The sequence below is a fragment of the Pygoscelis adeliae genome, unplaced genomic scaffold (genome assembly GCF_000699105.1).
Source record: "Pygoscelis adeliae isolate BGI_AS28 unplaced genomic scaffold, ASM69910v1 Scaffold75, whole genome shotgun sequence".
Lineage (NCBI taxonomy): Eukaryota > Metazoa > Chordata > Aves > Sphenisciformes > Spheniscidae > Pygoscelis > Pygoscelis adeliae.
This window is the reverse complement of record NW_008824772.1, coordinates 2,905,111-2,919,693: the sequence shown is the minus strand read 5'-3', so window position 1 is coordinate 2,919,693 and position 14,583 is coordinate 2,905,111. Positions and strand designations below refer to the sequence as shown.

Genomic DNA, 14,583 nt, shown 5'->3' with positions numbered 1-14,583 from the left:
GCCACTATAATAAAAAGTTTAAACAAACATTGCTTTGCTTATATAAATGGCAGGAGGATCTTGCAGAAGATCAGCAAAGGAAACAAATTCATGCAGTTCGTTCTTTTAGAAAGAATAGCTTTATACAGAGAGACCAAAAGTGCAGAGGCTCCTCCCACCCCCAAGTTTGTTATGGTTCTAATACTGGTCCAGTTTTCTATTTATACATGCAGTAATTCTGTTAATGGTAAGTATCTGGCTCTTGAAACAGTGTTCAATTTTTAGAAAATGAAATATTTAGATCTTCTTAATTTGAAACCTGAATCTGTTTATATCCTCACTTCACTTGTGAAAATGTCCGTGTTTACAGTTGCTGCTTTGTGTTGTCGCTTTCCCCTTAAAATCCACTGGGCTGGCACAGGATGTTGACGTAGGGTAGTTAGTTGTTCCTTGGATTTCCTGGCTACACCTTAATACTCTTCCTTTAAAGTTCAAAACCCAGCCTTAGAATACAGCCTAATAGAAATCACTGTGTGTTTATTTTAAATGCATCTCAATAAGGCTTTAAAGAATAAACTTCTTTGTATGCTGAGTATTTAAAAATAACTTTCATCTGAAGTCTTTCATCTTTACAGATTTCATCATAATGCATCTAGATACAGACTTTTCTTAGGACTCTATGCCAGCTCAGTTTATCAATGGCATTTATTACTAGTGAAGCAGCTGGAGCTCTATTGTGAATTTGGGAAACAAGTCCTGCTCATAAAAGTCAAGACCGCTCGCTTGCTAATGTAACATTGTAAATGGAGAATCTTTGTTTTGCATTAGAATGATCATCTTGAAGTTGTTATCTGTGAGGCAAATCCTGAGTTGTTCTGTGAACTTACGGAACTCCTTGTTTTCCTTTCTTCTAGGTTTTTGATCTAAGCAAAATTGCACCTGCTAAAGCACTCCAACTTTGTACCTTGCTGCCTTGCAATGCTGTCAGGGTTCTTGTCTGTGGTGGGGATGGCACAGTAGGCTGGGTCCTGGATGCAATTGATGAAATGAAGATAAAGGTATTGTACTTTAAATTAAAAGATGTCTTATGGTGAAATGAGTTTTGGAGCTGCTAAGTGCTACACCTAATCTCTTACCTGCATTTATTGTTTTCATCTTCCTGAATAAGCCTACAGAGAAATATATGCAGAATTGGTTATTCATATGAGGGGGGGGGGAAATGCATCTTGTTATGAGTCGCTGTAGTTCAGGAAAAATATGAAAGCTTTAGATTTTAAATGATATTTAAAGTCGTTCTTTTCTGTAGGACAAGAAAAGAACAAGCTGCAGAATATTTTATGCATTGTTCTTTCCTCTTTGTCTAAACAGATTTATTTTGTTGTAAATGGCATTGCTAATAACGGCTAATGTGCTCTGACTTCTTACTTCTCCCAGCGCACTCAATCTTTTATAATCTCATAATTTTTCTGGCTATACTGGTTATATTGCCAGTGCATGAGTGAGTGCAGTAATTTGCTTCTGCTCATTATCACATACTCTAAGGAACCCGTCAGTCTGCAGCCTCACCTATTAACAGCAAGCAGAGAAGGAAAAAATAAGCTGTGTTTACTGTTGACTTGAAATGGAAGATATTCCAATTTACAGGGTACTACTAAGAACTGAGAAAATTAAGAATGAAAAATAATTACAAGGGCTTTAGTGCTTTACCTAATAAACTTTTTCTCTCGTGATAAAAGGAAGAAAGTTACTCTTCTTACATCAATGTCTTCCCCCCCCCGCCCTGCCCCCCACAGCTTTCTTATTAATACATGAAATGTTGTAGTTGAAGGCCATTATTACAACTTCATGCATAGTCAAACTGAGCTTCTTTGATAATTTTTACGTACTGATTAAGTAGAAATGCAACAAAGTGTAACTATAAAGGTTAATGAATATGAGTATACGTTTTCTTGGTCTTGAACACTTGATATGTTGTCCCTCAGACCCAATATAGTTGATGAAATCTGGGTTCTTCTTTGTTTCCAAGTATTCAAATTGAGTCATTGGAGTTACATAAATACTGTTGAGATTATCAGCAAAACCTTTTTATTATCAGCAGTAGGTTATTTGCTCCCTTCCTTTATCTTGACTCTCAAATACAGATTACCTGGCTGATACCTCCTCTTGAAAAAATAGTAACCATAATGCCAGTTACTGCAAGTACTTTTCACAGCTGAATTTCGAAGGCCGCTGTACACCTGAAATAACTGTTCACCCTTCTGTGGTAAAGAGAGCAAAGACCTTTGCTAAGGTGGCCATTTTGAGTGTCTGCTTCTGTCGCCTACTCTGATCTGCGGAGATGATTATCATCTGCTCCATCTGTTGATGACAGTTGGATCTGTGTGTGTATGTGACATCTGTGAAACTTAGATACTGACTTTCCTTCTTTGAATATGTGAATTTCCGTCCGTGGTTGAATACTCGAGTATTATGTGCATCTGTTGTTTCAGACCTAAGCCCACTTCAGTCTTGTAAGAGCATTTTGGTGTCTTGTTATGGTTCACAGCCTTGTGTGTTACGTCTCTCTTGTGTTCGTATCGCTTCCCAGAGGTATGTGCAGTAATAGTGTTAGTGACTTACCCAGGGCTGCAGCAAGTCAGCAGCGTATAATCAGGAAATCGGATGAGAAGTTCAGGCTTCCACTTCTAGATCCAAAGCATCATTCTTTTGAAGGAATACTCTGTTCAGTATTAATAATGCATTGTTTCCATATTGTGTTTGTATTCTCTTTTCTTCACACAATGGTTTAACATTTCCTTCCTTTGCATTATCCCTACGATAAGTACTTAAATGTGCTATCTGCTATACTAATGCTGCCAGCTCTATTGCTCTGCACTAGGTAACAAGCTGCTATGAAGATTAATGATATTTATCTAATGTGAACATTTGGGGATACAAGGGAGAAAATCAGTGCTAAAGAAGGAGCTAATATGCAGTGTTTCTGTATTCTAGGGGCAAGAACGTTATATTCCACAAGTTGCAATTTTACCTCTGGGAACAGGTAATGACCTGTCTAATACACTGGGCTGGGGTGCAGGTTATGCTGGAGAAGTCCCTGTAGAACAAATCTTACGAAATGTCATGGAGGCAGATGGAATCAAACTAGACAGGTAAGTAACAGTGAAAAGGTAAATACTATAGAACCAAATACTACTGTAGCTCTATGGATGTCCAGTTGCAGCAGTAAATGTAAAGAAACACAAGTATTGCTGGAGGGGACTGCAGAATAACTGAGGTGCAAAATTAGTCTTTATTTAGTTGTTCTACAAGGGTTAACTCTTTCATAATTTAACTACATTTGAATCTTTTGGCTTGATGCCAGCATAGATACGAGATTCCTAACTACAGCTTTGATACTGAGTGAGAACAGTCTGTCTGTTATGAGTCTAAGTAACAGCTGTTGTTTTTTCAGATGGAAGGTACAAGTAACAAACAAAGGATACTACAACTTAAGGAAACCAAAGGTATGGTTTGCAAGTATAAATATGGATTCTGTGGAATACCTGTGTGTTTATATTTACTTTTCTGGTTACCTACTTCCCATTAAACACTGACTTTTAAATCCTAATAATGGTATTTAATAAGATCATAACTAGAAGTCCTGTCTTACAGGTATTCACAATGAACAACTACTTTTCTATAGGACCTGATGCTCTCATGGCTTTAAATTTTCATGCTCATCGTGAGAAGACTCCTTCTCTGTTTTCCAGCAGAATTATTAATAAGGTGTGTTTGGTAAAGTGACGTTTTCTCCTTGCAGTTGTTGACTTGACTTAAGGCTATTTTTTGCTTTACATTGCTTTACTCCCCTGCTTCCTTTCATGCCATTTTAAGAGTTTGAACTCATTTTTCTTGGGGAGGGGATTCCATGGGTAAAACATGTTTCCAGCCTACTCACAAGTGTTCTGCCTTGCCTCTGCTTGCTTACAGAATATGCTGTTTGTTCAATTTTTGTTTAGAATGTCTCATTTGCTTTGAAACTTAATGAGTTAAGGACATTGCCTATTTCCATTTAAAGTGGAAAGCAAGTTTCTTATGCAAGTTGTAGCTTATCTCATGAAGAAGGCGCAAATTTGTTACGTATGAATTTTAGATTAGGTTTGCAGAACAATAACTGTACACGAATATTTCAAGTAGTCTTCATACATATTGTCTTTTTCTAACTGTTTTCTGTTCTCCCTGGTTGCTTTTTTTTTATAGGCTGTTTATTTTTTTTATGGAACCAAAGACTGCTTGGTACAAGAATGTAAAGATCTTAACAAAAAGGTTGAGGTAAGTTTTTTAACTTGCTTATTCTCTGAACAGTCAGTGGAGTATAAAAACATACCTTGTGAAAGAAAAGGGGAAAAGCTTTGCAGTTTACATTTATATGATATTTGTATAAGGATGGCTCTGGACTTGGAGTATTTTTGTTGTTCGTTTTGCTATCTGCAGCTTCCTTCATGGAATTCATGTCTTTGAGCTAACTGAAAATTCCTAAATTTTCTTCTGACCTTGACTCAGTTCTGTGAGTTCAAGTACTGATATCCAGATGAAAATTGCCTTTGCACCAGAGACTTACATAAGTGAGAGTTCCTTTTTCTTTTCTCTATTAGCAGAAATTTATTACAGCTTAGGATATCTTGAGAAATCAGAAGTCATTTTTTTAAAGTATGAAAAGAAAACATGTTCTGTTTGTACAGGACCAGTTTTTCTTCAAGTGAAGCCTATTAAATGCATAAAGAAAATAACTAGCTTCTATCGAAGTACTGAATTTGATCCACAGTAATTAACTTCCATTTGTCTTTTAAAGCTAGAGTTGGATGGTGAGAGAATCGAGTTGCCCAATTTGGAAGGCATCATTGTCCTGAATATTGGATACTGGGGAGGTGGCTGTAGGCTCTGGGAAGGAATGGGTGATGAACCTTATCCCTTGGCGAGGTACCCAGTGCATCTTTTTATTTTTTTTCCTTTTAACAGTTCTTGTAGTGTAAGCAATTCCCTCCAGTAGGCTATGCTTATGTAGTCAAGAAGGATTCCTTGTGACAGTAGGCTATCTCATTTTTTTATTTTCCTCATGTTAGAGGCTTGGACTAAGTGCATCCCACACATCAAGTTTCTTTTAAGACCACCTCAAAATGTCTGGCATGACTATTTTTAATAGCCTCTTCAACGCTATTGCTTAAAGGTAGCCTTCAAAAAGCAGAAGATACGTCCATTTCAGAATATAAAAGAACACATCTTAATAGAGGTTAAAATATAAAGTAAAAACAAAGCAAGCCAAAAATTTGACTCCCATGCTTGAGTAAGTTGGCTGGAGCAATACTGAAGAGGAGAATAGGCGGGTACGTTAGTTACTCCCTCTTCTGAGTTCCTTCTTCAGAAGCCATGTGTATCAATATACTTCATAGTTCCGTTACAAGGCTTATGATCCTGGATTTCTAAAAATATTTCAGCAGGGTCCTTTACCAAAGTCTAAAAAATTAAGCCATTAAAAGATTTTCCTGTAGATTAACAACTGAGTGAAAAGACAGAGAATTGTACAAATTTATGGAAGAGAAATCCACTGTAGGCCTTAAATATGCACGATGAGTCTTGGAAAGTCATATATCCATAATTTCCAGAAGCTAGCCAGGGTGTACCAGCTGGTGTATTGCTCCATACTTGCGTTTTTGTATGGTTTCCTCTGCTGTTCAGTGTGATTTGCTGTCCAGCACAAATAGATAGTTTAAACATATTTGTAGAATAACATTTGTCTTCTCTAAGGGAATAGCCATAAAAGGACTGTGTAATATTTGGACAGGTATTCTAGAGTTCATGAGCATCACTAAAAAGAGTCTCCTTTCTTAATTCGTAGACATGATGATGGGCTTCTGGAAGTTGTTGGTGTTCATGGTTCTTTCCACTGTGCACAGATTCAGGTGAAACTAGCAAATCCTGTTCGCCTAGGGCAGGCACATACAGTAAGGGTAAGTGGTGTTTATGAACCTGTTTCCCCAAATTTTTTCCAATACACAATATAGAATCTGAAGCACTCAACTGTCTGATCCAAAGTTGCAGTTTGCAGTTGAGCTAGATGTGTCTCTTGCTTAGTAAAAATTAATTATGTCATAGTTCACAGTTCTCTGTTGCTGTGGTTGGTGGCCTATGAGTGCAATTCATTATATTCTAAGTTTCTCCCTGGTCAGGCTGAAAACCTGCAGCATCAGTATGCTGTAGTTGTAAAAGGTTGTAAATCTTCAGAGCTACTTTGAACTGCTATGATTGTGTGTTCTTCTATTTAATACTAGCTGATCTTGAAGAGTTCAAAGATGCCGATGCAGGTGGATGGAGAGCCATGGGCTCAGGGGCCCTGCACTGTTACCATAACTCATAAGACACATGCACTGATGTTGTATCACTCGGGTGAACAAACAGATGACGAAGCTTCCAGCATGTCTGAGCAAGACCACATGAGAGAACAGACGGATGAAGATGTATAGATTTTGTGGAATTTCACGTAATAGTGATGAACTTCAGCTCATTAAAAACACTGAGAATGCCTAATCCAGATTAAGGTTTATGCTGTAAGGTTCATACTTTTGAATGAACTACAGCTGAGGAAAAAGCCGTGCTTTCATGTTCATATACCTTCCATAGCTGAATTACCACAGCTGTTTTGCCTTTTAGGTTGATGGTGATGCCCAGCCTTTCTAGCTGGAGGAGTTAGTTACTCTTAATGGCAGGAGACAGACAGATACTGCTGCCCTTCCTTGCTGTGGAATCAGGTCTTCTGTACATACACAGTATAGTATGCAAAAGGTTTGATACCTTGCTTCCACCTGCCCTCTTCCCCAGAACAGAAAATCAGACCAAGTAGGATGTGGGCTGATTTTCTGACAACAGCTTGCTCCTGGCTGCCATCTCTTCTTGGGAGCAGGACAAATACTTTTCAGTGCACCTGCTTGTGCAGCGCATATCTAATAGGCTTGACTGGGAGAGCAGAGGACCTGGGAGCTCTTGAGAAGGTGGTTAGCAAGAAAGATGCTTTTGGACCAAAGGTTTCTGGAAATGTTCTGTTAGCAAATGACCCTTTTCAGTGGCTTTGTAAGCCATAGAGTACTCCTGAGGTCCCGAGTACCCAAGATACAACTTCAAAATAATTGTACCATGACTTGCACTGAATGATCCTGTGACTGACTCTGCTTCGGTTCAGTGAGAGACTAATTCTAGTTTTTGTAAATAGCAACATCTTAGTTCTCGATGAGGCTTTTTGGAGGAAAACTTGGACAAAGGAGCTGTCTTTTTTAGCTGTTTACAGGAGGGTTTTGAAGAAATAATGATGATTGGCAAATGGTTTTTTTAAAGGCTTGTTAAAGATGTTGCTTTGTAATCACCTGGAAATGATCAATAGCAAGTCAGTCTGTTAAATAAGTGTGGAGGTTGAGAGCTAAGTTTGCAGAGGGTAGCAAGTTCTGGCATTCGTGTGTATAATTTGATTGTGGGGAAAAAAGCGTGGAAGCATTTGTTTTCTGACTAGCTCTTAGGGGGTCAAAGATATCTTGTTGGACCTGAAACTTCATTTCCCATGTGAACATAGGGCGAGAAAAAGATTGGTGGTCTGTGCTGATAGTAAAGGTTAAGAACACGTACAACAGATATGCCAAACTGACAGTTTCCGTGTACTGAAGCTTCTCAGGTTAAAAGCTTCTCAGGTGAAAACATCTTCATGGTAAACAGAAGTAAAAAATCTGCTTCTCTTTTTCTTTTCTCTTGTAGATATTTTAAGCCTGTGGCAGGTGAGAGCTATGAGTTGAGGTTTAAAATTTGTCACTAAGTAATTCACTTAAGTCCAGTTGAGTTACTGAAGGTGATCTTCCAATTAGGAAGAGGATTTATGCTGAATGTATCGTGCATAAGCCGAGATCATAAGAGAAGTTGAGCGCCTTGGTCTGAACTTTGAATGTTGCTGCTTTTGTCAGAACTCCCCCAATCTTTCTTCCCCCCCCTCCCTTTTTTTTTCTTTATGCTAACTGAAAGCGATACCATTGGGTAAAGTAGGCTGTGTTTCTAGGTTTTGTAAAATGAAACTGTTTTTCAACAATCTATGAAATGATATTTGCATTAACGGTGAATGAACTATTTATATTTTAAAATAATTTATTGAAACCTTGGCAAAGTCAGTATTTTTAAAACCTTCAATTGTAATCCTCTTTGGAGAGCATTTTTAACTTGATGGTATTCGTTGTAGAAAGTGTATGTACTATATCTTAAATGCTACTGATTATCAGTGAATTTATAGCTGTCTGAAAATGTGATTAGAGTGTAATGAACTGTAAAGCAGAAGTCATTTGTAAATTCTATATTCATTAGCCTTATATACCTTAATTGTTTTATTGTATGTAAATATAGGGAACAAATTAATAGTTAAATCTATGTAAAAAGTGTTTAAAATACCCCAAAGTATACTATGTTGGATAAATCCACTACCTTTTTTTTTAGTTATACAGTTCAATTTGTATTAGCTTCAAAAATTTTACTAGGTAAGTTATTAATTTTTTTTTAATAACTTGTAACCATCAGCGTCCTAAAAATAGTTAAGTTTTGTGCTATGGTTCTTACATAATTATTGTTTACAAACAAATGACAAGTCTGGAAAAGCAGGGTATGTGCTATGAAAAGGCAGTATTTTCTCAAGAGAAATGACACCACTGGCTACTCGATCTACACTATTTGTAATTACAGTTTAAAGAGTTACCTGAAGTTGATCAGATTGTTTTATAGACTAAGAACCTTTAACTGTTCAAAAACTTCACTCTCTGAACTCCTGACATCTAGGAAAAAAAAAAAAAAACAATTGATGCCAAGACTTTGAAAATCTCCCTTTTTTGCAGTAGCTGGCTTCTCCACTTGTGCTTTGCCTGAGTGGGTACCAGCGATGTTGTACTATGTTTGTGCAGGCAAGAGCCTCCCACTTACTGCGACTTGCTAGGAGTCCAGTCCTAAATGTGTGAAATCCTCTTTGGGAAATGTAATTCCATCATTCCTTTTGGAGAAACAAAGGAGAGTTAGAAGGCAGAGTAGCATCTAACTGGGTGCTTGTTTGGGACAACCCCTGGTAAATGGTCTTGTTTGGATTGGAGAGATGATCCCTTTCTTGCATGTGGAAGCGAAGTTTGTGTTTCACAAATTGACTGTTAGTGATTGCAGCAAACAGTGGGTAGCAAACGTAGCCATTGTAAACATGGGGAAGCCTCTTGTAAAATTGTATTTATGGTATGGAGAATATTCTGTAAGGTTGAAGTGTCCAGTTCCCAATCAGACATGGGGTCATCCTTCTATTGTAAGGATATGTAGCTGTCATATGCATGAGGAAAAAAAAGTTCTTTTTAAACATATGCTGTTAGCACAAGAATCTGTTGGGAAGTCTTGCTGTTTCCAACATGCTGTCCTTTGATTTCAATGTATCCTCCTTTCCAGTATGTTGCAAATTGGATTAAAGCCTGTTTTGAGTTACTTTTATGGAACTGTTTTAAAGTTTTAGTCCAACTGCAGACAGTAGATGTCAGCAATGGGCTCCCAGATTCTAATGCTAACATAAATGAAATTTTCTAATTTGTAATATAGCTGTAGCTGCTTAATGTTGTCATGTGTGTTGTGACTGTAAAACTGTTACACGCTTTTTTAATGTTGTAGGTGCATAAAGCACCGATACAAATAGCTACTCTGTACCTCTTCTGAAAACAGATTGGAAACCTGAAAATACTGCAGTACATTCTCTATCCAGAAGAGGGTACTCTGCCCCTGGATCTCATGTCCTGCACTGAAGAATTTTCCCTTACCCTGTTAATGATTAACATTGGAAAAATAGTGAAAGCGATGTTTCAAAAAGACAAATAATGAATAGTTTCTTCTGGCAGTCTTCATACAGTATACCTTTGCGTAAAATGTACAGGGTGAATAATAACATCAATTGTCAAGCACGCAAAAGTGAATTCACAAAGCTTATTTTAGTTTTTATTGCTGCATACACTAGCTTAGCTGAAGTTTGGTCAGATTCTGATAACTTTCTTTACTGTAGGTTCTCAATCCTGTGACATGCAATACAAAAAACTTGTATGGAGAGCCCTAGTGAGTCAGCTTTCTGCCTTGCTCAAACCACGCTTGTTTACACACGCATTGAGAGAGTATCTATGCGTATTTTCATGTGCGTAGAATTTCTTGTCATAGGCTTTGTTTTACTTTGTGTTTTCACTTCAGCAATTCATAGCAGGGTTAAACTGTTTCAAATGCCACCTGCATTTTGGATCTTCTCCATGTCTGGACTTTTTAAAAAGGTGCCTGAAGGCCAAACTTGTATTCTTCGTCTTCAAAAACAGCTGAGGTGAATGGCATTCACTTACATATTTTCTTCTAAGTGTGTCTATTGTTCCTGGTGTTTAAAGCAGATTAGGGTAGTATTTAGAGCATACTTTTAACAGCGCTTTGGAATTACTGCAGTTATTAAAGAACAGAGTCTTGTGTTTTCTTTCTACTGCAACGGCGATATTTCTGTTTCGAATTAATCTGGAATTATGTTCAAACTTGAACATTTTTCTCAGCTAGCGCTCTTATGAATTGCATTTCATGTTCATAACGTAAAGACTGTATAGCATAATTCATGCATTTGATACTCTTTTTTTATATGTTCACTTTCAATGTTGCCCCTTCATAGGGTTTTTTTCCCCAGGTCTTGCTTTTCTTAGGCACTAAGTAACTTGAAACACCATTTACGTTAGTTAGAAGCTTTAAATACTTGCTCTCAGAAAACAGACTTGAGTTTCTCCTGGTTGCAAAAGAAAATGCTACCATGTTTGAACACACTTGGAGAAAATCATCTTATTGAGGCAATGCTTATAGCAAGAGTAAGTGAAAAGTTTCTTCTGTATAACTTCAGCTGATTCAGATTGAGAATTTGTTCCCCCATACATTTTGCCTTGCTAGTGTTTACAACTACTCAGTAAGTTGCCTCAGTCATTTAATTACTCATTTTATGCTGGCTCACTTTCAGCTAAAAATGTCATTTGGGACAGTATCAAAAGCTCTGCTGAAATCAGGCTAGTGAGCTTCTCTTCTGTCCACTTTATCCTTCACGCCAGCTAGCTTGTCAGAAAAAATCGGAATGGCTTCCCACAGCTTATTCTTGGTGCAGTAACCCACCTGCTTGGCTTTTTCAGTCACCATCACCACACCTGGAAGATATTAGAAAGAGCTCCAAAGGTTCCCAGTCCCCCTGACCTATTTTGAAAGTACAATTTTTGCTCTTTGCTGCTGGGGAGGAACCTCCCCATTCTCCACAGGTTCTGACAACTAATAGTTGAAGGTTCTGGTTTCAGTTTGGCCAGTTCCTTCTGATTCTGCATTATGTTGCACTGAAGCTCATAGCTTTTATAGTGTATGTTATTGTATCTCACTGGTTTAAAAAAAAAACTTAAAGCACTGTACCTTAGCTGTGAACAGCATAATGGTATCAATGTTATAATACTTACTCTTTTTTACTTGGCAACAAATGCTTTTTGGTAGAGCACCACTGTATCCTAGTTAGTTCATCTATGGGTAAGAGTAGGACACTTAGGAATCTTTGCATGTGTTCTAACTGAAAATCCTTTTTTGCTCTGTATTTCCTACTGACTACTAGCAGTTTTCTTCCTTTTGGAAGAGAAAAAATATTTGACCCTTCAGTTAGGAGTAAACTAGGATATCTTCAGACTTAAAGCATAACTGATCCTGTTGAATATGAACCACTTATTTAAAAATGCTCTGACTTTTTTTCTGAGAAATGATAGCTGCTTTCTGAACACAGGAATGAGGCAACAGAGACCACTTGTTCATTTAGCAATTAGGTATATTGAGAGAATTTACACATTCTGTATTTCAACTTCATTTAGGCCACAGTTCGAAAAGCACGGCATGACCAAAATTTCTTTATCTCACTAAGAGTGCCGAATACCCAGTTCAGGTTTTGGGCATCTCAGGGAGAGACTTCTAGCTGGAGTAAAGCCACATGCCTTGACTCGACCTAGTGATGTTATGCTGATTTACATTAGCTGAGGATCTGGCCCTTAACTGTTCAAAAGTATGAATGTATTCAAAGTCTTGTTTGTCGTTAATACCGCCCTGTTTACTGTGCGATATACTCTTATTGCTGTATGTAATTCATTTGTTGCATTGTTTCATTTGCAACTTGTTTGTAGATTTGAGCATAAAAATAATTTTCTTTTTAAGAGCAAGTAGGAACTTACATTGTGAGTTTATTGCATTCTGTATCTTCAGAGTTTACATCCCTCAAAAGCCATTTTGTCTGCTACCAACTGTTGTAATCCTTAGAGTACCTCCAGCCATCTTCTCTTTCTAGGATTTTTATAGTTAAACAGAAAGGATTTTTATTTTTGTAGCTTGTAACTTCAGTATGTACAGTAGTTATTTCTATTTAGTAATTAGTGATCAGAATACTGTAAAAATGTTACTGTTAAGAGCTGTAACTTTAAATTAGTACTAACTACTTACAAGAAAATACCAGCATGTTAACAATTTAAAAAAAAAAAGTTATATAGCTTGGCAATGCTGTGATTTGGGATTTGTATTGAATGTGTTTATGCATATATTCTGAGGTTGCACTAAATAGGTAAAAGATGAGCTTAAAATGCAAGTAATAGGTCAAAAAGTAGAATTTATAACATCTTCGGATTTTTTCAGCCAAGAAAGGTGACATTTGGGATTCAGTATCTTTTTGGTTTTCCCACAGAACAGTAAGGAAGGAATGATTTGACAGAACGGTTGTTTCCTTATGGTGCCGTTTGAGATACGTATTATTTAGTGCCCAAACATAAGCAAAAGTCATCTGCACTATTCCCGCGCCTCTTCTCAGAAAATAAAAACTCAGAGCAAACCTGAATGCTCACAGCTGTAAGGTACATGAGATCTTACTTGCAAAGAAATAACCAGCCAACACAATATTGAACCTCAGATATAAATGTTTAAAGTCAAAATTTGTTAATTTTTTTTCCTTGACATCAAGTGATGCTTTCAAATCCCAAGTTGTTTTGCCTTTGTTTTTTAAAAGAAGGCAGGCTGAAATGAGAGGATAAGGAGGTATTACTGTAAAACTCTTAGTCACAAAAGCTGGGAAGTGTGTTCTTTATTGGCTGCGTAGGCACACTGAGTGTGATTGTGGAACATACCATAAAAGCCTCTGCTTTCTTTGCGCCCTCATTGGCTTCATCGACTGTTTGTGAAGCGGGTGATAATACCATTGTCCCCTGTAATGGTGATGATTGCTCAAATCGTTACGTGTGGGTGATGTGTACTGTTTGAGCACTTGGGCCAGGTTCTGTCCGTAAGAAGCTGCAACTTGAGTGAAGTCACAGAACTCCACCGGGTTCTGTGGTGGTACTCCACGTTAACACAAGTGACACTGAAAAAAACGTTTGTCTTCAGTGGGTTGTATGATGGCCTCTCTCTTGTGACTTACGCTCCCAGAAGGCTCTTTTGAGAAACATCTGTTCCGTGTTCTTCATAGAAGTTTGTAAATACAGATTTTTCACAGCACTGACTCTGTTACTGAATTTCCTAATGCATCTTTTTGTTGTCTTGTTATTTGTACTGTATTTCTCTGTAGATTAAAGTGTGTGGATTAAAAGTATTTAAACTCAGTTTTTCCTGTTCCTCACTATGCATAAAAGCAAACGTGAGTTTTCAACTCTGTAACAACCTAGTGATGGTGATAACTGCCTGGCTTTTAGAGGGCTGCAGTATGATAAGCTTGGTTGTTTTGCAAACAGAGTTGCATTTTGTTGAACGCTGCAGCCATGCTTCTGCCTGAGATCCCTGCTGCAAAGTCCAAGCATTTCAAGCCCCAGATACATGGAAAAATTTCTAGACAACACAACGCTCTCTCGGCAGCTGCTTGCCCACTTCTGGTTCATCCTTCTCTTCGAGGTATTCACCGCTCGGGAAAAGCTGAGTTTGTGTGGCTTTATGATAGATGTGTTTAAGATGGTTTAAAAACCCCAGGCTTCAATAGTAAGATGAAATGTCTAGATTGTTCCTTCTCACTGATGATGTCAGTGATTTGGGATCTTAAAACAGTTTGTGATGCATGCTCTTTATTTAGTCTAAGGGGGAAATAGGCCTACAAATTTCTTCTCTGTAAAGAGCAATTTCTAAATAAGAGTTTTAACGGGAGATGTTTTGGTGTTACGTGGTGTTAATACAAACTGGAGGCGGGAGGGCTGCTGAGCACAAGTCAGCGAAACACACACGGAGCTTTCCACAGAAAGGGGAAACGCTGCTGCTGGAAGATGTTCAGAGATCGCGTGGCTCAATGCTTTCTCCTGATGGCAGCAGATGGGTCAGTTTGGGCTTTTGGAAGTGAATAAATCCTCCTGTGGGGCCGCTTTATCATAGTGTCAGTTCCCTCCCCGAGTCCTCTCCTCTGTTCCCTGATCTCATCTGCATAAAAGAGAGAACGGGCTCTGGCCTCTTAGCTCCTATATTATGCACAATCAAACCTTTTAAAGACTATTTGTGTGTTGTTTTCCATTCAAGATGGGGTCAGAGCGTAGATAT

The 14,583-nt window shown here is 37.8% G+C and overlaps 1 protein-coding gene across 1 annotated transcript in view; it reads left to right on the top strand.

The window, feature by feature from the left end:
* Positions 1-7,970, top strand: part of DGKE (diacylglycerol kinase, epsilon 64kDa) — a 10,900-nt gene extending 2,930 nt beyond the window's left edge. The window contains 9 exon segments of the mRNA XM_009323714.1: positions 1-16; positions 894-1,037; positions 2,971-3,128; positions 3,431-3,482; positions 3,631-3,744; positions 4,219-4,290; positions 4,811-4,938; positions 5,855-5,966; positions 6,288-7,970. The exon segment at positions 1-16 is cut by the window's left edge and continues 125 nt beyond it. Coding sequence (XP_009321989.1) covers positions 1-16; positions 894-1,037; positions 2,971-3,128; positions 3,431-3,482; positions 3,631-3,744; positions 4,219-4,290; positions 4,811-4,938; positions 5,855-5,966; positions 6,288-6,479 — 988 coding nt within the window. The 3' untranslated portion in view covers positions 6,480-7,970.
* The last annotated feature ends 6,613 nt before the right edge of the window (positions 7,971-14,583 follow it).